The sequence below is a fragment of the Taurulus bubalis genome (genome assembly GCF_910589615.1).
Source record: "Taurulus bubalis genome assembly, chromosome: 6".
In the NCBI taxonomy this organism is placed as follows: domain Eukaryota; kingdom Metazoa; phylum Chordata; class Actinopteri; order Perciformes; family Cottidae; genus Taurulus; species Taurulus bubalis.
Window position 1 is genome coordinate 21,979,851 of NC_136594.1, and position 17,627 is coordinate 21,997,477.

General features: G+C 40.1%; 2 protein-coding genes across 2 annotated transcripts; both read right to left on the bottom strand.

Annotated features, from left to right (window-relative positions):
* Window positions 1–9,503: 9,503 nt before the first annotated feature.
* Window positions 9,504–9,881, bottom strand: LOC306737503 (snaclec agkisacutacin subunit B-like; the record flags this gene model as incomplete). The annotated part of the gene is made up of 1 exon (XM_079219236.1): window positions 9,504–9,881. One exon carries the CDS (start codon window positions 9,879–9,881, stop codon window positions 9,504–9,506), a length of 378 nt encoding a protein of 125 aa, XP_079075362.1.
* A 6,812-nt stretch (window positions 9,882–16,693) lies between these two features.
* On the bottom strand, window positions 16,694–17,062 carry LOC306737504 (snaclec agkisacutacin subunit B-like; the record flags this gene model as incomplete). Its single annotated transcript, XM_079219237.1, has 1 exon — window positions 16,694–17,062. One exon carries the CDS (start codon window positions 17,060–17,062, stop codon window positions 16,694–16,696), a length of 369 nt encoding a protein of 122 aa, XP_079075363.1.
* Between the last annotated feature and the right edge of the window lie 565 nt (window positions 17,063–17,627).

Consider the following 17,627-nt stretch of genomic DNA (forward strand, 5'->3'; position numbering starts at 1 on the left):
TCCCCTTCCTCATCCATCACTTCCTCTCCACCTGTTCCTCGCGTGCATCTCCATGGGTATGGGGAGAAAAGCATCATTTTCTCCCCATACCCATGGAGATGCGCGTGCAGGACAAGCTGACAACGATTGCAACCTTCCATCAGCAGCGGCAGATTGCCACAGATGTCTCAGTCTGCAACATTTACAGATCACCCACATCTCTCTCTGCCTGCCTCCCCATCCTTCATTTCCCTGTCCTATATATTTCCTCTTGCCCTGCTTGCTCCAACCCCGACGGAATGAGGGTCTTATGAAGATAAATGACGCCTCTCCGCTTCCTTACCCTACTCCAATCTGCTACTTTAGCAGCTGCGGGGGGAATTCCCCTGAATTCTCTCATTCCTCTGATTGTCTTGCCTTACAGGTTCACAACATTTTTTTTTGTCCACAAGGAACAGTGGAAAAAAAGACCTGGTAGGCTGCAGTAGCAGAAGACATTAGGCATCCATGATAGCGATTAGGAAGCTTGAGGCTCATCACATTTTAATTACGGAGGAAGTGAAAATTGGAAGGGTATCTAATAATCAAGGTTATTGAATTTTTTTCTGCCACTTAACCTCTGATATGACTTCGGTTCAAACACACATGTTACTCTTTGATATTAGATGGGGCACTTAAAGGAATAGTTTAGCATTTTGGTCTCTCTAATATGAGGGAGAGTTGTATGAGAAGACTGATACCACTATCACATCTGTACGGCAAATATTAGGCTATACAGCAAGCAGCAGGCTAGCGTAGCTTAGCACGACACTGCAAACAGGCTGATGTTAGCTGTGAGCAGCCGTCTCAGCTATCGCCATGTTGAGAGCTGTGTGTAGCCACCAGATAGGCTTACAGTATGTTCTACATTTCGTATTGAGAACCTTTAAGTTCACAAAACATCTAATCTTTACGAAAACCAGGACCAGTAACTTCCCAGTGGTCAACTACTACAAGACAGGAAACAGTAAGATATCAAATAAGATATAACATGTTCATTTGTGAGCTTTTAAGATGCTTAAAGAAATACTTTGTCTCCTACAGGCAGCGCCAGGCTAGCTGTTCCCCCTGTTTCCAGTCTTTATGCTAAGCTAACTGGCAATGGCCTAATAATTAACGACACAACGCGAGCGATATTGATCATGCGTTTGGTCATGAGTGTGCGTGTCTGTCCATATCTAACCTTGCATACCAAAGTCCTCATTTATTGTTATAGGCTCAAAGATTGTTTGTGGTTGGGGTGATTCAAAATGATTGAAAAAAATATTTTATTTCATACCATCATCGACTGCTGACTCCTCTTAACCTGCTGGTACGGGTGATCAACAGCTGCTTAAAGGCTAAATAACAAGCCTTACCTAATCTGTTGCAGGCCACATTTTGGCCTTTGTTGTGGCTCAAAAACTGAGATCCATGGAAAAGTTTGGTCCCATTTTTAACCTTTATGCCCAATATGTTATGATAGACTAATACATTCACGAGGAACAACTGAGGGAGATTAAACTCTTCTTTGTTCGGGAGGGCAGAAGGAGACACAGATCTGTTAAGTTTTCAGTTCAGTTCGTCGGTTTGTTTGTCAGCAGGATTACGGTCAAACTACGCACCCAATGTTCTTGAAACTTGGTGGAAGGGTGAACCGTCGGTCTAAGAAAACCCATAGTGTTTTTGTGCAGATCTGAATCACTGGGAAGACTCACACATTACATTTCACATATGGGAACAGACTTAGTGGAGGTCTATGCTCTCCAAGTGCCCTTTTCGCTATTATTATTATTATTATTATTATTACTAACAACATTAAGGCTCAGTTCTCTTCAAGTGGCTGAGTAAGTCATGTCAGGGTGACTGTGAGACAGCATGAACAACGCCAGGACCATGCCACTGAAGCAGTTAAATGAAATCCGTCAAAGTTTATTTACATCTGTGCTTCTCCGACTGCGACAAGTAAAATTGTAGACTGTGAAAAATAACTGTATTATGTATGCGGCAATCAAAAAAACCCTAACCTTTTAGTCCTGGTTGTGTCTGTCTCTAAGGAATCTATCTAACTATCCACGGCCATGCAGTGTATGAGAGTTCAGTTTCCTGATGAATCTGATACTTGAGTAAAGGAATAAGACAAAAAAAAAAAAAAAATACCAATGTTGTTACTTCAATTCCCCTTTCCACATATTGTGCAGTGGGGCATGAATAAATCAAAGAGTGAGCAAACTCCTCACAAGTCTGCAGTCTGAGCACTTGTGTGCATGGGAGAATACGTAGGCGAATATATGAGACGCATAGGGAATGTTTAATTTAAATTGAAGACAGAAAAACAGCCTCAGAGGAAAACAGTCGACTCCACTCACTCGGGCACCTTGAGCTACTTGCAGAGGCAGCAACCCTGCAGCCCAAAAATGTATTGAGGACGCCGAGCAGGCTTCTTTTCGCTCATTTAAAAGTGATAATACATTCAGAGAATTTTTTAGAATGAGGCAATATCTCATGGATAGTTTCTGCTACAGCCAGCATGTGTCAGACTGCGATGATCCAGCAGTCACGGCAGCGTGATCACTGAACATTCGGTTTTAACGGGCTTTCAGTGCAGTGAGAGATGAATGCAAAGATAAAGAGGGTTTAACAGGAGGTTCAACTAACCGAGCGCCCTTTCTTTGTCTTTCTTATAATAATCAGTGAGCAAAAACACACACAGCTTTGTTGGCCAAGTGCTCAGCGATGATACTTTTTACTTTGTTTGAGTTCAAATGACTTCTTCATTACCTAACTTATTGTGTGTCTCTATAATAGACCCACAACACAGATGACTAGATGAGGAGGCAGCAGGGAGAGTTTCAACGATCTAATGAAAACAGACGACAGGCGGGTAACAGAAGTTAATCCAACACAAACTAGGCGTACCGATCACTGGAAACAAACCGAAACGCGAGGAACACTAGCCGTTCCACTAAATAACAGCAATGCAGGAACACAACAGGAAAACACAACTCCATTCAGCAACCACATATAGCAAAGACCAAAAGAACTGAGCTGGGACAAAAATTGACCGACTAATGGAGAAGTGGGAACAGGTGAGCAGGAGGTCTGTTGACTAACGAGGGACAGGTGAAATTAATCAGGGAAAGCGCACACAAGGCAGAAAGCGAAGGGATTTGAAAGGAAAGGAGAGCAGAGGAACGAAACAAAAAAGGCAACAGACGACAAGCTAAATCCCAGGACCGCGGCAGACGTGCACTGTTCTTCCGCTTTTAGGCCAGGTCAATGTCAATTCATTCTCAGGAGGTGAATTACATTTGTGTAAATATTCAGTGTTGACTTGCTGTCTTTACAGTGCTGACCTATAATATAAGGGGAAAGAGAGCCATGAGTCTAAAATAGAGGAAGCTATCATATCCTGTTAGCTGTGTTGCATCATTCACTTTTATTTATAAACTCTGCTGATGTCTGATCTCATCCTATACTTTATTTCTGTTGCATGAACCTCTTCAATAACTTGTGGAAGTTAACGGTTCGCCCTGCGAGTAATCACTATCCCACCAAGCAGCCGTCCTCACCTGCTTCACACGGACGCACAAATGTCCCTTTGTGGTGGGACAGCCCTTTAAGTCTATGTATTATTACTACAATGACTCTGTGCTCGCTGAAGAGCCAAGTTGGGCTCGAAATGGAAGCACTCATAAGTATTCAACAGTGTTGTGAGACCTTGGGAATTAGACATCTTTCTTGAAATACACATACAGGTTCAGTGGCAGCTTCAGGTCTGGCACCAGCTGTTAGTGTCAAAGTGAAAACCTGCAGGTGAGAGAGGAACCGAGGGGCGAGCGATGGGAATGAAAGCAAATGGTCCGCTCAATGGGCATATTGAGAAGTACGGTATTATTATCCTTTTACTGAAATTGAAGCATGGTACGAATCAGGACATTTGTGAATAGATTCCTTTGATGTGAAGTGCTGATGCCTAAAAGTAGTTCATAAAGTGATGATGTGTTTGGAGCAAAGTGTTTGATGAATATTTGCTTCGAGGGAAAGTGTGTGTGTTTTCAATGGGATGACAATGGGCTGAAAAGAACATGTTGTGTTATGTGATTTTACACCATGAAATGTCTGAGAGGTGAGTTTGATACAGCATTTTTGAACTTGCAAAAAGCAGCAAAGAAAAGGTACCAGCGCTGCACTGTTTGATACCTGTGCCGAGGCCTCTTTGGCCAGCCTGAAAGAGGGATGTAACACTCCTGGCAGCTCTTTTCTTTCTTCCTGCTCCATGAAGCGTAGATCTGTAGGGGGTGGACCAGAGGTGAGCGCACACACAAGCTTAAGTAATGGCTGGGTGTTGACATAGAGGGGAGGAGCTGTGTGAGAAGGGATTTCACCCCAGCAGTCCATTTTTCTGTGAAGGCAGATGTTTCATCTGATTTCACATATCTGAGATCAATAGATACTGCGGCACATGGTTGTCTGACAAATGCAAGCTTTGTCTTGATGTCACCCTTCATGTAATTTACTGGCCCAAAAAAACAACAACTATTTAGCATTAGTAAAGCACGAGTAAATACTTAATTCCAACATGAACGCTCATCATTAACTCATTAGTATGCAATTCATAAACACAGTTATACATGTTTTATTCTTGATTATAATGCGTTTCATGATTGGGTTTTCATACTTTATAAAGGATGGATTCCCCATTTGTAAATGAAGGATTAAAGACTTATAGATGATTAATATGATAATTTATAAAGTGTTAGTAAATTCTTTAAAAAAATATTTAAATGTCATTTATTCATGCATTTATTTATACATATAATGATTTAGATATGCACTAATGATTAGGGGCGATGTTGACATGTGCTTTATAAACATTAATGCCTATAATTGAATACTTCAAATCATGCTTAATTCAGGTAGTTACTAGTCATTAGTTAAGTATTAGTTAAGTATGTTTTGTGACCTCATCTAAAGTGAGGACTATCTCTGCCTTAAAACACATTTAAAAGAAATGCCTCAAAGCTAACAAAAGTCTCAGTTATCTTCTCAACAGAAAAGGGAAATAAACACAACACGAAGTGATAAAGAGCAATAATATGATGGTGATGGGGGGCGATGTCCGTCAGTGGCAGAAGAATTGAGTATGTTTCATAGTTTGTTGGCACATACATATTATTGAGTATGCTAGCTATGACTAGCTCGCAAGCTAGTCAGCTAGCAAGCTTATCACAAGAGCTCCTGAGACAGGCACGCGCCACCTCAGTTGTAAGTAGACCAATCCAGGTGATAGCTCAATAATATGTATGTGCCAGCAAACTATAACACATACTCAACACTCGTGACGGGCATCGCCTCACATCACCTGGCCGGCATTCTTTCTGCCTGGGCCACGGTGATGATGCGTCACCAACCATGTTGGAATAATGCTTTATAAATGATGAATTAAGTGTTTACTCATACACTTAACTAATGCTAAATAGCGTGTAGTTATTATAAAGTGCTACCAAAAAGTCTTTAAAAAAATAATATATATAATTCTGTTTCTGATAATGTGGATAACCCAGAACATTGTGAATAATCCACCAAATGCAATCTACTGGTCCAACAAACACGGGACTTTCAACCAACACTCGTGTTCCTGTGCACAAAAGCAATAGATCTCACAAACTGTCCCGAGACAACAGTTCTCATTTGAACTACTTTCTGCCTAAGAGATGTAAACTAATATAAACGATGAGCAGTTACATCCGTGGATTACGCATTGTTTCTTAAATGGGATGTTAATGACATTTTTTTTAATGTTATATTTTTTAATGTCATAAGCATTGTGCAATTCTAATCACCTATACTGTTTCATGGTGGAAGCAGAAATCTCACAAAGTGAGAAAATATTTTATTTTAGATGGAGCAAAAAAAGAAAAAGGCAGGACACTTTAGTGACCAAGTGTTCAATTGAATTAATTTGTTTTGCGTTTCTTTTACCACCGATTTTAAAAATAAGTCCACAACACAACACATTATTTTTTCCTCTTTTGGGTCACTGAGCTGCAACTTAACTTATCTCGGTGTCACCAGATGACACGGAGAGACTAATAAAAGTCCAAATAAATACAATAGTTTCACTTTTTTCTTCTTTTCTTATCTGTACTTATTTATGTCATTTGCACAAATACACTTATTTGGAAGCTGGTTCTGTAACTGACTCCTTTCATTCCTGGTGGGATTTGTTTGTCATGTTTTCTTGTGTTGCAAATGCAAGCTATGTCCGAAGCTAAAGGTTTAGTTCTGTTTCCTGGCAAGTTTATAATATATCCAAACTAAAGCTATGGATTCATTTCACATCCTCATTATTGTTATTTTCTAGCTTTCCTTTCTAGCTGCAGTTACATATATTCACAGTTAAAAGCAGCTCAGTAGAACCACAGTGTGATTGTTTGCCCACTGAGCAGCTTCACTGAAGCAGGTGGGGGTTAATGCTGCAGATAAAGACCTACATGATCTTGTTTAGAGAACAAGCACGAGACGGTTTTGTTTAATTCATTCATTTGCAATACGTCTGCATTATAATCCCTATAATCTCTGTTTTGCATTCATGCGTTTGCATGAGATTGTGCTTTACACATGTGGTATGGAATGCCATGTTGTTTTGTCTTTCTGTGATTTGGTTGAACCTTGTATCTTTGTGTTTTGGGATTGTGGAGCTACTTTACAAAAAAAATAATTAAACTCTGCGCTGAAGTCATTAAAACCTAAAACACTAATCCAAAGCAAGGAAAAACAAACACACCAGTCATGTATCTTTCCTCAATAATAAATTATCAGCACTGCTCCGGGGGGCGTTTTGAACGATTAATAGACTCTGTGTAGTGATTGAGCTATGGACACACAAAAAACTGAGCTGGCAGAGCAAATGTGCTGCTGACAGAAGGCTTCCTGAAGATGCTGTCAGTGGGTTTCATCTATGAGATGTTGACATTTGACCTGAACACAGTTCAACATTTATGGAGCTAGAAACTCAGAGATGGGTGGTTACCATGGATGCGTACTCCCATGCAACTGAAACACTTCTTAGAGGTTATGTATGTGCCCTCATGCAGCCACCAGTGGCTTTTTCTTCATATGAACACTCTATTGCATTGGCATGTTGTTTTCTGTTTTCATCCTCTAATATTCACCTGCTGATTAATTCTGAATACTCATTTAATGATGGGTCACATGTGAGAAAGGATTCTAGCATCAAAACACAGGGGGCTAAAGGGTCATTCTTCCAACAATTTATTTTTATTTTTTATTTGTTTCAATAAGAGGGGCACTATTTGATCATGACATTTCAGAAGACCTTGATGTTTTCTGACAGAGATATCTACAAAAGAGAAATTTAGATTACATTACACAAATAATTGAGAGTGATCCTTAGTGTTGCTTTAATCTTTACAAGTTGAAGGAAGTAAAACAATTCATGAATATGTACTTATTTACTTTGCTGTACAGAGAGTGGTGAAGAATCATTTTCCCGCCTGTGTGATTGTCTGCACCGCCCTGACTGTCTAATCACCTCCCAAATAACCCTGTGTGTCTTTTTTGGCATTATTTTATGGCTTTATCTTCTGTTAGTTTTGCTTATTAGAATTCACTGTGCATCATCCCTCTGTGTCTCTGTGTCTCTCTGTGTTTGTTCCATCCCTTGCTACCTCATCGCCCCCACGGGTAAACAGACAGTATGAACCGACCAGAATATATGGACCCAGCAGAGGGATCCTTTAAAGGTTTGTGTCCCGTGTGAAACCAAAAGAAAACGCTGACTTTACGCTTGTTAAGAAAGTCCACTAAGGGCGATCGTTATATATCGTGACATTGTTTTTTATATATGATTTATTTGTAGAAATGACAAAACAAGACTTAATGTACAATAGACCTCACAGATAAGGAGTGAAAGGATAACATATCAGACAGCCAAATGGTGAGGGTACACATTACAGCCCCCCTCCCCTCGCCTCCCTTTGTATAGTGACATTGTTACGCTTGTTATGTAACGTTAAGTTAAAAACATTTAATTTATTTACGGCTATGTTGTTACGGTGTTATATTTTCTCACCACAAACCATGTTCTTCATAGCCTTAACAAAGTTGTTTCACAGCAATAACCGCATGGCATTGTGGGTTTCTGCTACTTTTGGGTGTGTCATCTTTTTCTTCACTCAATTTTGATTAAAAGGAAGAAAGATTAGATATGCTGGACTTGATTTCTGCTCCCATATTTGGGGACAACTGGGTAGCCTGTTCCCTTCAGACCCAGAGAGCCTGAGGTTTCTATTGTTGCTGTGCATGCGTCCGTGTGTTTGTCTGCCAAAGTCGTCAAGTGTTTGTAGCTGCCTGGATTGTCTGCTACGTAAAGCCTCTCCATTCAAGTGAATGACTACTGTTGTACTCCAAAATCCTGCAGAAACTCCAGTGTGCAATCTGGCTTCATCTCAGCATCCATTAAAAATCACATGCCGTTGTTTGATTGACACATGCAACTGACTTACTAACCCTCACTCTCTCCAGTGTAAATAAAGTAAAATACAATACAAAATATGTCGAGATGAAATAAAAAATGTAGTTTTAACCATTTGAGATCATAAGTCCTGGTCATATTATACATATTTAATAAGACGAAGATTCTATTGCAAATGTATATTTTCTTTTTATACCAAAAGCCAATCATCTTTTCTTTCCACAGCATATTAAATGTCCTTATGTTAGATATTTACAATAAACAATAATATCATGACACCCATCATTCTATCTAGGGACGTGTTTTTTTTTTGCAGTGCACATGGTAGAAGTTTGACTTTAGGGCTAAATCATCAGCCCGCCCTTTTTTAAGTGGTCCAATCAAATGAAAGCTTTGATTGTAAATCCCTCCTGTCACTGTTTCACTGGGGACCACCTAACTGTACAGACGCTGAAGACACTGTAACCTCCGTCTCACTGGGACTTTAATATTCATTTTCACAAACACAGCACACTACAATTGAGGATTTGAAAGCATCTAAATGACAATGACTTTTTTTAGGTTTAAAAATGAATTTACCCACACGTTTGGTTAAATGTAAAACAGTGCTTGCCTGAAAATAAGGTTTACACTGACTTTTTGTGTCATAACATCTGAGAAGATGTTGAGTCAGTAATTAGAGAATAAATAAATACATTAATAAGTCAACATTCATAGCATGATTTTTGTCGAGCAAATTAACATGTCAGCTATCACTGTTATTACAAAACAACTTGACCTTAATCTTCTGAGTAGTTATCAGTGTCTTTGAAGAAGATAAATGGTGTTACAGGCAAACAAGGAAAACATCACAGCAAAAACAAAAGCAAATACAATATAAAAGTTTAGATTTGATTGTACATGCATGTAGTGTAATGTATTATTTATTTACTCTGCATTTACGTTAAGGTATTGTAATTCATGTCAGTATGAGCAACAGTTGCCACCTTTTAATTGACCAGATATATTAATAGCAGATGAAGTTGAGTTTCTCCTGGCAGTCCCGGTTCTCCCACAGCCCCTCTTTGTTTAAAGCTCCACAGCGGTTCCACATTGGACACTGGTGGTCCTGATCTGGCCTCTTGTGCCAGGCCTCATACTCCAGAGGGTCCCCGTTCACCCACAGCCAGCGGTCCCCCAGGTAACGCAGGCCGATCCACACCCGGTCAGTGATGAGACGGGGCTCGATCTCGCTCAGGGCCAGAAGGCGCTCGGTCTCAGAGACCATGCTGCTGAGGTCCTCGTGGTTCTCTCTGCAGTGCTCCAGAGCCTCCTCCCAGGTCTTCTCCTCGTCCACCACAGTAACTTGGATGCAGTAAAAATGAGTGGAACTTGAACCTCTCATATCATTCCATTTTCCATTATGGAAGATGGCTCCCCTGTCCTCCCTCAAAGGGTTAGATGGCTGTCCTTTGGCCCAGTTTTCGAATGTAATGCGTCCGCCTCCTGACCAGAACCAGGTAGTTCTGTCGGGATCTTGTTGGAGACCGATCCATCCTTTGCGGTTTGTTGCATTTGACACAGAGAGGAGCCTTTTTACATCACTCTGGCTACGGACAGAGGAAAGATCAGTGTAATGGAGTCTACAGTAAGCTTGAGCTTGAGCCCAGTTTTTTTCCTGATCGATAAAAATATGTTTTCCGACATACCCTTCAACAGCTGCACAAGCTAAAAGTAAAACGATGGTTCTCTCCATGGTCGTTGGTCTGCAGCTCAAGATTAGATTGTGTTCTTTGGTTGAGTCCTTTTATCAAGTGGCATGGTTGTTCTTGTCTACCAATTTGCATGACTTTGTTTCACGAGCAAAGTATGTTATTGTTGCATCTAACCTCAAAGAGAGAAACAAATGACTTGACAAAGCAACAGGAGTTTCATTAGTGCTCCACATTTGTTGACACTGGACTGAGTGGCATCATGTTTCTTGTTAACAATCATCGTCATTGAATGCTTGTAAAAGAAAGACTTTTTGACAATACATTGTTTTTGCAGTGACAGTCTTAAGAACAGATGTCAGAAACTATAATTGCAGTATTCAGTGCAGCCGTTTGTTTGCCGTCACCTTTTCTCACCACCACTTCACATTTGCTTTTATGTGAAACATATTACAGTATTTGAAATTGCTGCTTCAGGTTAAGTAAACTCAAATGAAACAGGTTAAAACAAACATCTAACATTATTATATATGAATTGAAAACCAGCAGTTGTTGCTGTACAGTTGTGCAGAGAAGTGATATGCTGCGGTTGGTTTCATGAACTTAGTGCTCCAATCCTGAGACTTCTGCAGCCATCCCAATACAATGGAGGTCAATAAAATATCCCTCTGTATTCTTAAATTATTGAAAAATTAACCTTAAAAAACTAAACTTGTATGTTTTTTTTATCCACATTGATATGGAGCCTGATGCATGTTAAGTCCAACATTCACTCTCTTAGCTTTGTTTTAGTCCACCATGATTTGAAACACGTATTTGTCTTGTATTCTTTCTACTGGCCCTCAGGGAGCGACTCCTCTGGTTGCAAAAAGAAGTCAGAATGTATCGTCTTTGAGGAAATGACCCTATTTCTCATTTGTAATCTTGAGTTAAAGATCTCAATCGTTTCAAGTCTTCTTCAATACAGGATGATGTTCATTTAGTAAATGATGGTCCCATTTAGAGTCAAATATACCATAAGCAGGGTATGCTTGAGGGCGGGCTACCTTGTGATTGACAGGTCGCTACCGTGTGTTCATTTAAGAGGTTTTCCGTTCATAGAGGTTTTTCAGTTCATTTATACTGACCAAGTATAATTTATTATTTTTCAGGATAAGAGATTCCAGACTCAGGACCTCTTCTGATACTGCTTAACTGAAAGCTGAAAACGCTCATCGCAAACTGATTGAGGCAAGAGAGAGAAATATGAATGAAGGAATGAGATGAGATGATTAAGAGTCTTCCAGGCTGGACTCTCTGTACAGCAAAGATGACTCATATTGGTCAACGTTGTTTGTGCTATTTCTCATGAATAGATCCATATTCATGAATTGTTTTACTTCCTTCAACTTGTAAAGATTAAAGCAACACTATGGATCACTCTCAATTATTTGTGTAAATGTAATCTAAATTTCATCTCTTTTGTAGATATCTCTGTCAGAAACCATCAGGATCCTCTGCAATTGCATTATCAAGTAATGCCCCTCTTATTGAAACAAATAAAACAAAAAAGTTTGCTCCAGTTTGTTGATGGAATAATGACCCTTTAGCCCCCTGTGTTTTGATGCTAGAATCCTTTCTCACATGTGACCCATCATTAAATGAGAATTCAGAATTCATCAGCAGGTGAATATTAGAGGATGAAAACAGAAAACAACATGCCAATGCAATAGAGTTTTCATATGAAGAAAAAGCCACCGGTGGCTGCATGAGGGCACATACATAACCTCTAAGAAGTGTTTCAGTTGCATGGGAGTACGCATCCATGGTAACCACCCATCTCTGAGTTTCTGAGTTTCTGTGTAACTGTGTTCAGGTCAAATGTCAACATCTCATAGATGAAACCCACTGACAGCATCTTCAGGAAGCCTTCTGTCAGCAGCACATTTGCTCTGCCAGCTCAGTTTTTTTTGTGTCCATAGCTCAATTACTACACAGAGTCTATTAATCGTTCAAAACGGCCCCCGGAGCAGTGCTGATAATTTATTATTGAGGAAAGATACATGACTGGTGTGTTTGTTTTTCCTTGCTTTGGATTAGTGTTTTAGGTTTTAATTACTTCCGCGCAGAGTTTAGTTTTTTTGTAAAGTAGCTCCACAATCCCAAAACACAAAGATACAAGGTTCAACCAAATCACAGAAAGACAAAACAACATGGCATTCCATACCACATGTGTAAAGCACAATCTCATGCAAACGCATGAATGCAAAACAGAGATTATAGGGATTATAATGCAGACGTATTGCAAATGAATGAATTAAACAAAACCGTCTCGTGCTTGTTCTCTAAACAAGATCATGTAGGTCTTTATCTGCAGCATTAACCCCCACCTGCTTCAGTGAAGCTGCTCAGTGGGCAAACAATCACACTGTGGTTCTACTGAGCTGCTTTTAACTGTGAATATATGTAACTGCAGCTAGAAAGGAAAGCTAGAAAATAATAATAATGAGGATGTGAAATGAATCCATAGCTTTAGTTTGGATATATTATAAACTTGCCAGGAAGCAGAACTAAACTTTTAACTTCAGACATAGCTTGCATTTGCAACACAAGAAAACATGACAAACAAATCCCACCAGGAATGAAAGGAGTCAGTTACAGAACCAGCTTCCGAATTAGAGGATCTTTGCATAAAGCCATTTGTGTCAGACTTGCCCTGTCTTATGAAAGATAGCACACATGTATTGAATATGACATAAAGAACATTGGATCGTCATTATTAGTGACCATGAATGTGGAATCACGTCATACAAACTTTGACCATAAAGAGGGGCTAGAGGCATTATCACTTCATCATGTGCCGCATAAACCTGATGAACATAGCAAGGATCCCATGGCCCTGAAAAATTAACCAATCAGAGCATTGTGGGTTTTTTCTGGAGGGGGCTTAAGGAGGCGGGCGCCTAGACAGAGCGTTTCAGAGAGCAGGTGAACACAGGTATATTGAAGCAGACAGTATGAGAAACAATGTAAACAGTTGAAACCAGTAGAAACCCACCAGTAATATTGTAATACTGTAATATTGGCGTCATGGGAAACTCAACATGTATAGCTGAAGTTCAGCCTGGAAGACTCTTAATCATCTCATTCCTTCATTCATATTTTCTCTCTTTTGCCTCAATCAGTTGACTATGAGCGCTTTCAGCTTTCAGTTAAACTAATGAGATTTGGCCACGATCTCCTTTTCTGTTTAATTTTGGATTGTTACGCTTGTTATGTAAGGTGTGACGGCTCCCCTGCCTGTCTGTCTGCTTGCCTGTCTGTCTGCTTGCCTGTCTGTCTGTTTGTCTGTCCCTCTGCTTCCTGCAGGACGGCGTGATGAGACCCACCTGGGCCCGGTGCTCCTGGGGGAATAAAGCTCCGCCTCTGGGCCGGCCAAGGTGCTCTTGATAGCGACCGCAGGCTCTCCGTTGTCGCCAGCTCTCGTGAGCACCCAAATAAAGCCTTTTTGACAATTGTCATTGTTTTTGCTCGGACCGCTGCGTCTTCAGTGTACTTTGTTGCGGCGCCTGAGCCGGGCCGTGACAAAGGTTAAGTTAAAAAAAAGTTATTTATTTACGACTATGTTGTTACGGTGTATATTTTCTCACCACAAACCATGTTCTTCATAGCCTTATTAAAGTTGTTTTACAGCAATAACCAGTGGTGTATAGTAACGGAGTAGAAATACTTTGTTACTGTACTTAAGTAGTTTTTTTTGGATATCTGTACTCTACTATTTATATTTTTGTTGACTTTTACTTCACTACATTTTGCAAAGAAAACTGTTACTTTTACTCCAATACATTTCCCCTGAAACCTTCGTTACTCGCTACAAAATCAAATCTATCTTTAGAAGAAAAAAAAAAACACATCGGGACTGTGGTGGAACACAGACTCCACGAAGCAGGTTTTGCGAAACACAATATTATGCATTGGCCTCTACATCCTCTAGTCCAGCGCTCCCAAACCTTTATGCGCCACGGACCGGTTACGCAAAGACAATATATTCACGGATCGGGTCCGACCTCGGGGAAACGGGAGACAACGACACCGGACGTGTGTTCGTTATGTCCAGTCTACTGACTCTACTCCTAACTAAACCGTTAGTCCAGTCTACTGCTTAACTTATAACCCGCTGCACAAAGACAGGATGTTGAAATGGAAGCAGGTTTTCGTGCTTTTTTGGCGATCTCAGGATACTCTGCCTTGGTTTTAATCCACAACATCGGCAGAGTTGAAACAGACTTAAGTTTCATTTTTAGAGTAACGTAACCTCTTGACATGTGTCAAGAGGTTACGTCTGAGGTTACCATTGACGGATATATCCGGTCATTTTTCACAATAAAACATCTTTCCGGCCTTGATTTTTTTGATTTTATTTAAATTTTTCATTCATTCTTTCTGTGTGGCCCGGTACCAAGGATCCCCACGGCCCGGTACCAAGGGTCCCTACGGCCCGGTACCAAGGATCCCCACGGCCCGGTACCAAGGGTCCCCACGGCCCTTGGTACCGGGTGGAATGAGCATACTTACAACTGCACTGTTAAAACTCCTTCATAGTGTCATATTGCTTTTTGGAGAATTATGATGATAAGTATACTTAGGTGCAATATATTATGTTGAACATATGGCTGGATCACAGCCAACCCAGTTATTTTCAACACAACTCCTTGTCCTTGGTCCGTGGCCAGCACTTAAAAGAATACACTTCATAATTCTCAAAATTCTGACCCTTTGCTTTTTTTTATCAGCATGTACTTGTACTTTTCAATACATGTTATATCAGACAAATACTTTTGATACTTAGGTACAGAAAATATCAGATACTTTAAGGCTTTTACTGAAGTAGTATTTTAATAGGTGATTTTTACTTTTACTGGAGTAATTTTCCAGTAAGGTATCTTTACTTTTACTCAAGTACGGCTTTTGGGTACTTTATACACCACTGGCAATAACCACATGGTATTGTGGGTTTCTGCAACTTTTGGGTGTGTCGTCTTTTTTTTCACTCAATTTTAATTAGAAGAAAGATTAGATATGCTGGACTTGATTTCTGCTCCCATATTTGGGGACAGCTGGGTTGTTCCCTTCAGACCCAGAGAGCCTGAGGTTTCTATTGTTGCTGTGCATGCCTCCGTGTGTTTGTCTGCTAACCTTATCCTCTTGTCTCTTATCTTATACTTGATTTAATATCATTGCACTGTTGTTGTCGTTGATTCTTGATTGTTGTTTGTCTCGTCTAACGTCTCATGTCTAATGTATGCACCTTCCGCCTAGAAACATTCCTTGTTTGTGTAAAAATTCCTGGCAAATAAACGGTTTCTGATTCTAAATTCTGATTCTGATTGTAAAGCCGTCAAGTGTTTGTAGCTGCCTGGATTGTCTGCTACCTAAAGCCTCTCCATTCAAGTGAATGACTACTGTTCTCCAAAATCCTGCAGAAACTCCAGTGTGCAATCTGGCTTCATCTCAGCATCCATTAAAAATCACACGCCGTCGTTTGATTGACGCATGCAGCTGACTTACTAACTCTCACTCTCTCCAGTGTAAATAAAATAAAATACGATACAATATATGTCGAGATGAAATAAAAAAAATAGTTTTAACCATTTTAGATCATAAGTCCCGGTCATATTCTGCATATTTAACAAGACAAAGATTCTTTTGGAAATGTATATTTTCTTTTTATATCAAAAGCCAATCATCTTTTCTTCCCTTTAAAACAAAATATGAAGTGTCCTTATGTTAGATATTTCCAGCAAACAATAATATCATGACACCCATCATTCAATCTGCAACTTTTAGAAACAAGGGATTTTTTTTTTTTTGCAGTGCACATGGTAGAAGTTTAACTTTAGGGCTAAATCATCAGCCCACTCTTTTTTAAGTGGTCCAATCAAATGAAAGCTTTGATTGTAAATCCCTCCTGTCACTGTTTCACTGGGGACCACCTAACTGTACAGACGCTGAAGACACTGTAACCTCCGTCTCACTGGGACTTTAATCTTCATTTTCACAAACACAGCACACTACAGTTGAGGATTTGAAAGCATCTAAATGACAAATTACATCTTTTGTTAGGTTTAAAAATTTAAACATAAGGTTTACACTGGCTTTTGGTGTCATAACATCTGAGAAGGTGTTGAGTCAGTAATTAGAGAATAAATAAATACATAAATAAGTCAACATTCATAGCATGATTTTTGTCGAGCAAGTTAACATGTCAGCTATCACTGTTATTACAAAACAACTTGACCTTAATTTTCTGAGTAGTTTTCAGTGTCTTTGAAGAAGATAAATGGTGTTACAGGCAAACAAGGAAAACATCACAGCAAAAACAAAAGCAAATACAATATAAAAGTTTAGATTTGATTGTACATGCATGTAGTGTAATGTATTATTTATTTACTCTGCATTTACGTTAAGGTATTGTAATTCATGTCAGTATGAGCAACAGTTGCCACCTTTTAATTGACCAGATATATTAATAGCAGATGAAGTTGAGTTTCTCCTGGCAGTCCCGGTTCTCCCACAGCCCCTCTTTGTTTAAAGCTCCACAGCGGTTCCACATTGGACACTGGTGGTCCTGATCTGGCCTCTTGTGCCAGGCCTCATACTCCAGAGGGTCCCCGTTCACCCACAGCCAGCGGTCCCCCAGGTAACGCAGGCCGATCCACACCCGGTCAGTGATGAGACGGGGCTCGATCTCGCTCTTGGCCAGAAGGCGCTCGGTCTCAGAGAGCATGCTGCTGAGGTCCTCGTGGTTCTCTCTGCAGTGCTCCAGAGCCTCCTCCCAGGTCTTCTCCTCGTCCACCACGGAAATTTTGGTAGTAATTTGGCAGTAAAAATTCATGGCTCTTGAACCTCTCTCATCCATCCATTTTCCATCATTTCTGATGTGTCCCCTGTCCTCATAGGTGTTATAGTAAGCTATCTGTCCTTTGGCCCAGTTTTGGAATGTAATGCCTCCGCCTCCTGACCAGATCCAGGCAGTTTTGTTGTTGGGATCTTGTTGGAGACCGATCCATCCTTCACGGTCTTTTGCATTTGACACAGATAGGAGCCTTTCTAGATCACTCTGGCCATGGACAGAGGAAAGATCAGTGTAATGGAGTCTACAGTAAGCTTGAGCTTGAGCCCAGTTTTTTTCCTGATTGATAAAAATATGTTTTCCGACATACCCTTCAACAGCTGCACAAGCTAAAAGTAAAACGATGGTTCTCTCCATGGTCGTTGGTCTGCAGCTCAAGATTAGATTGTGTTCTTTGGTTGAGTCCTTTTATCAAGTGGCATGGTTGTTCTTGTCTACCAATTTGCATGACTTTGTCTCACAAGCAAAGTATTTTAATGGTACACTTAACACTAAACAAATGACTTGACAAACCAACAGGAGTTTCATTAGTGCTCCACATTTGTTG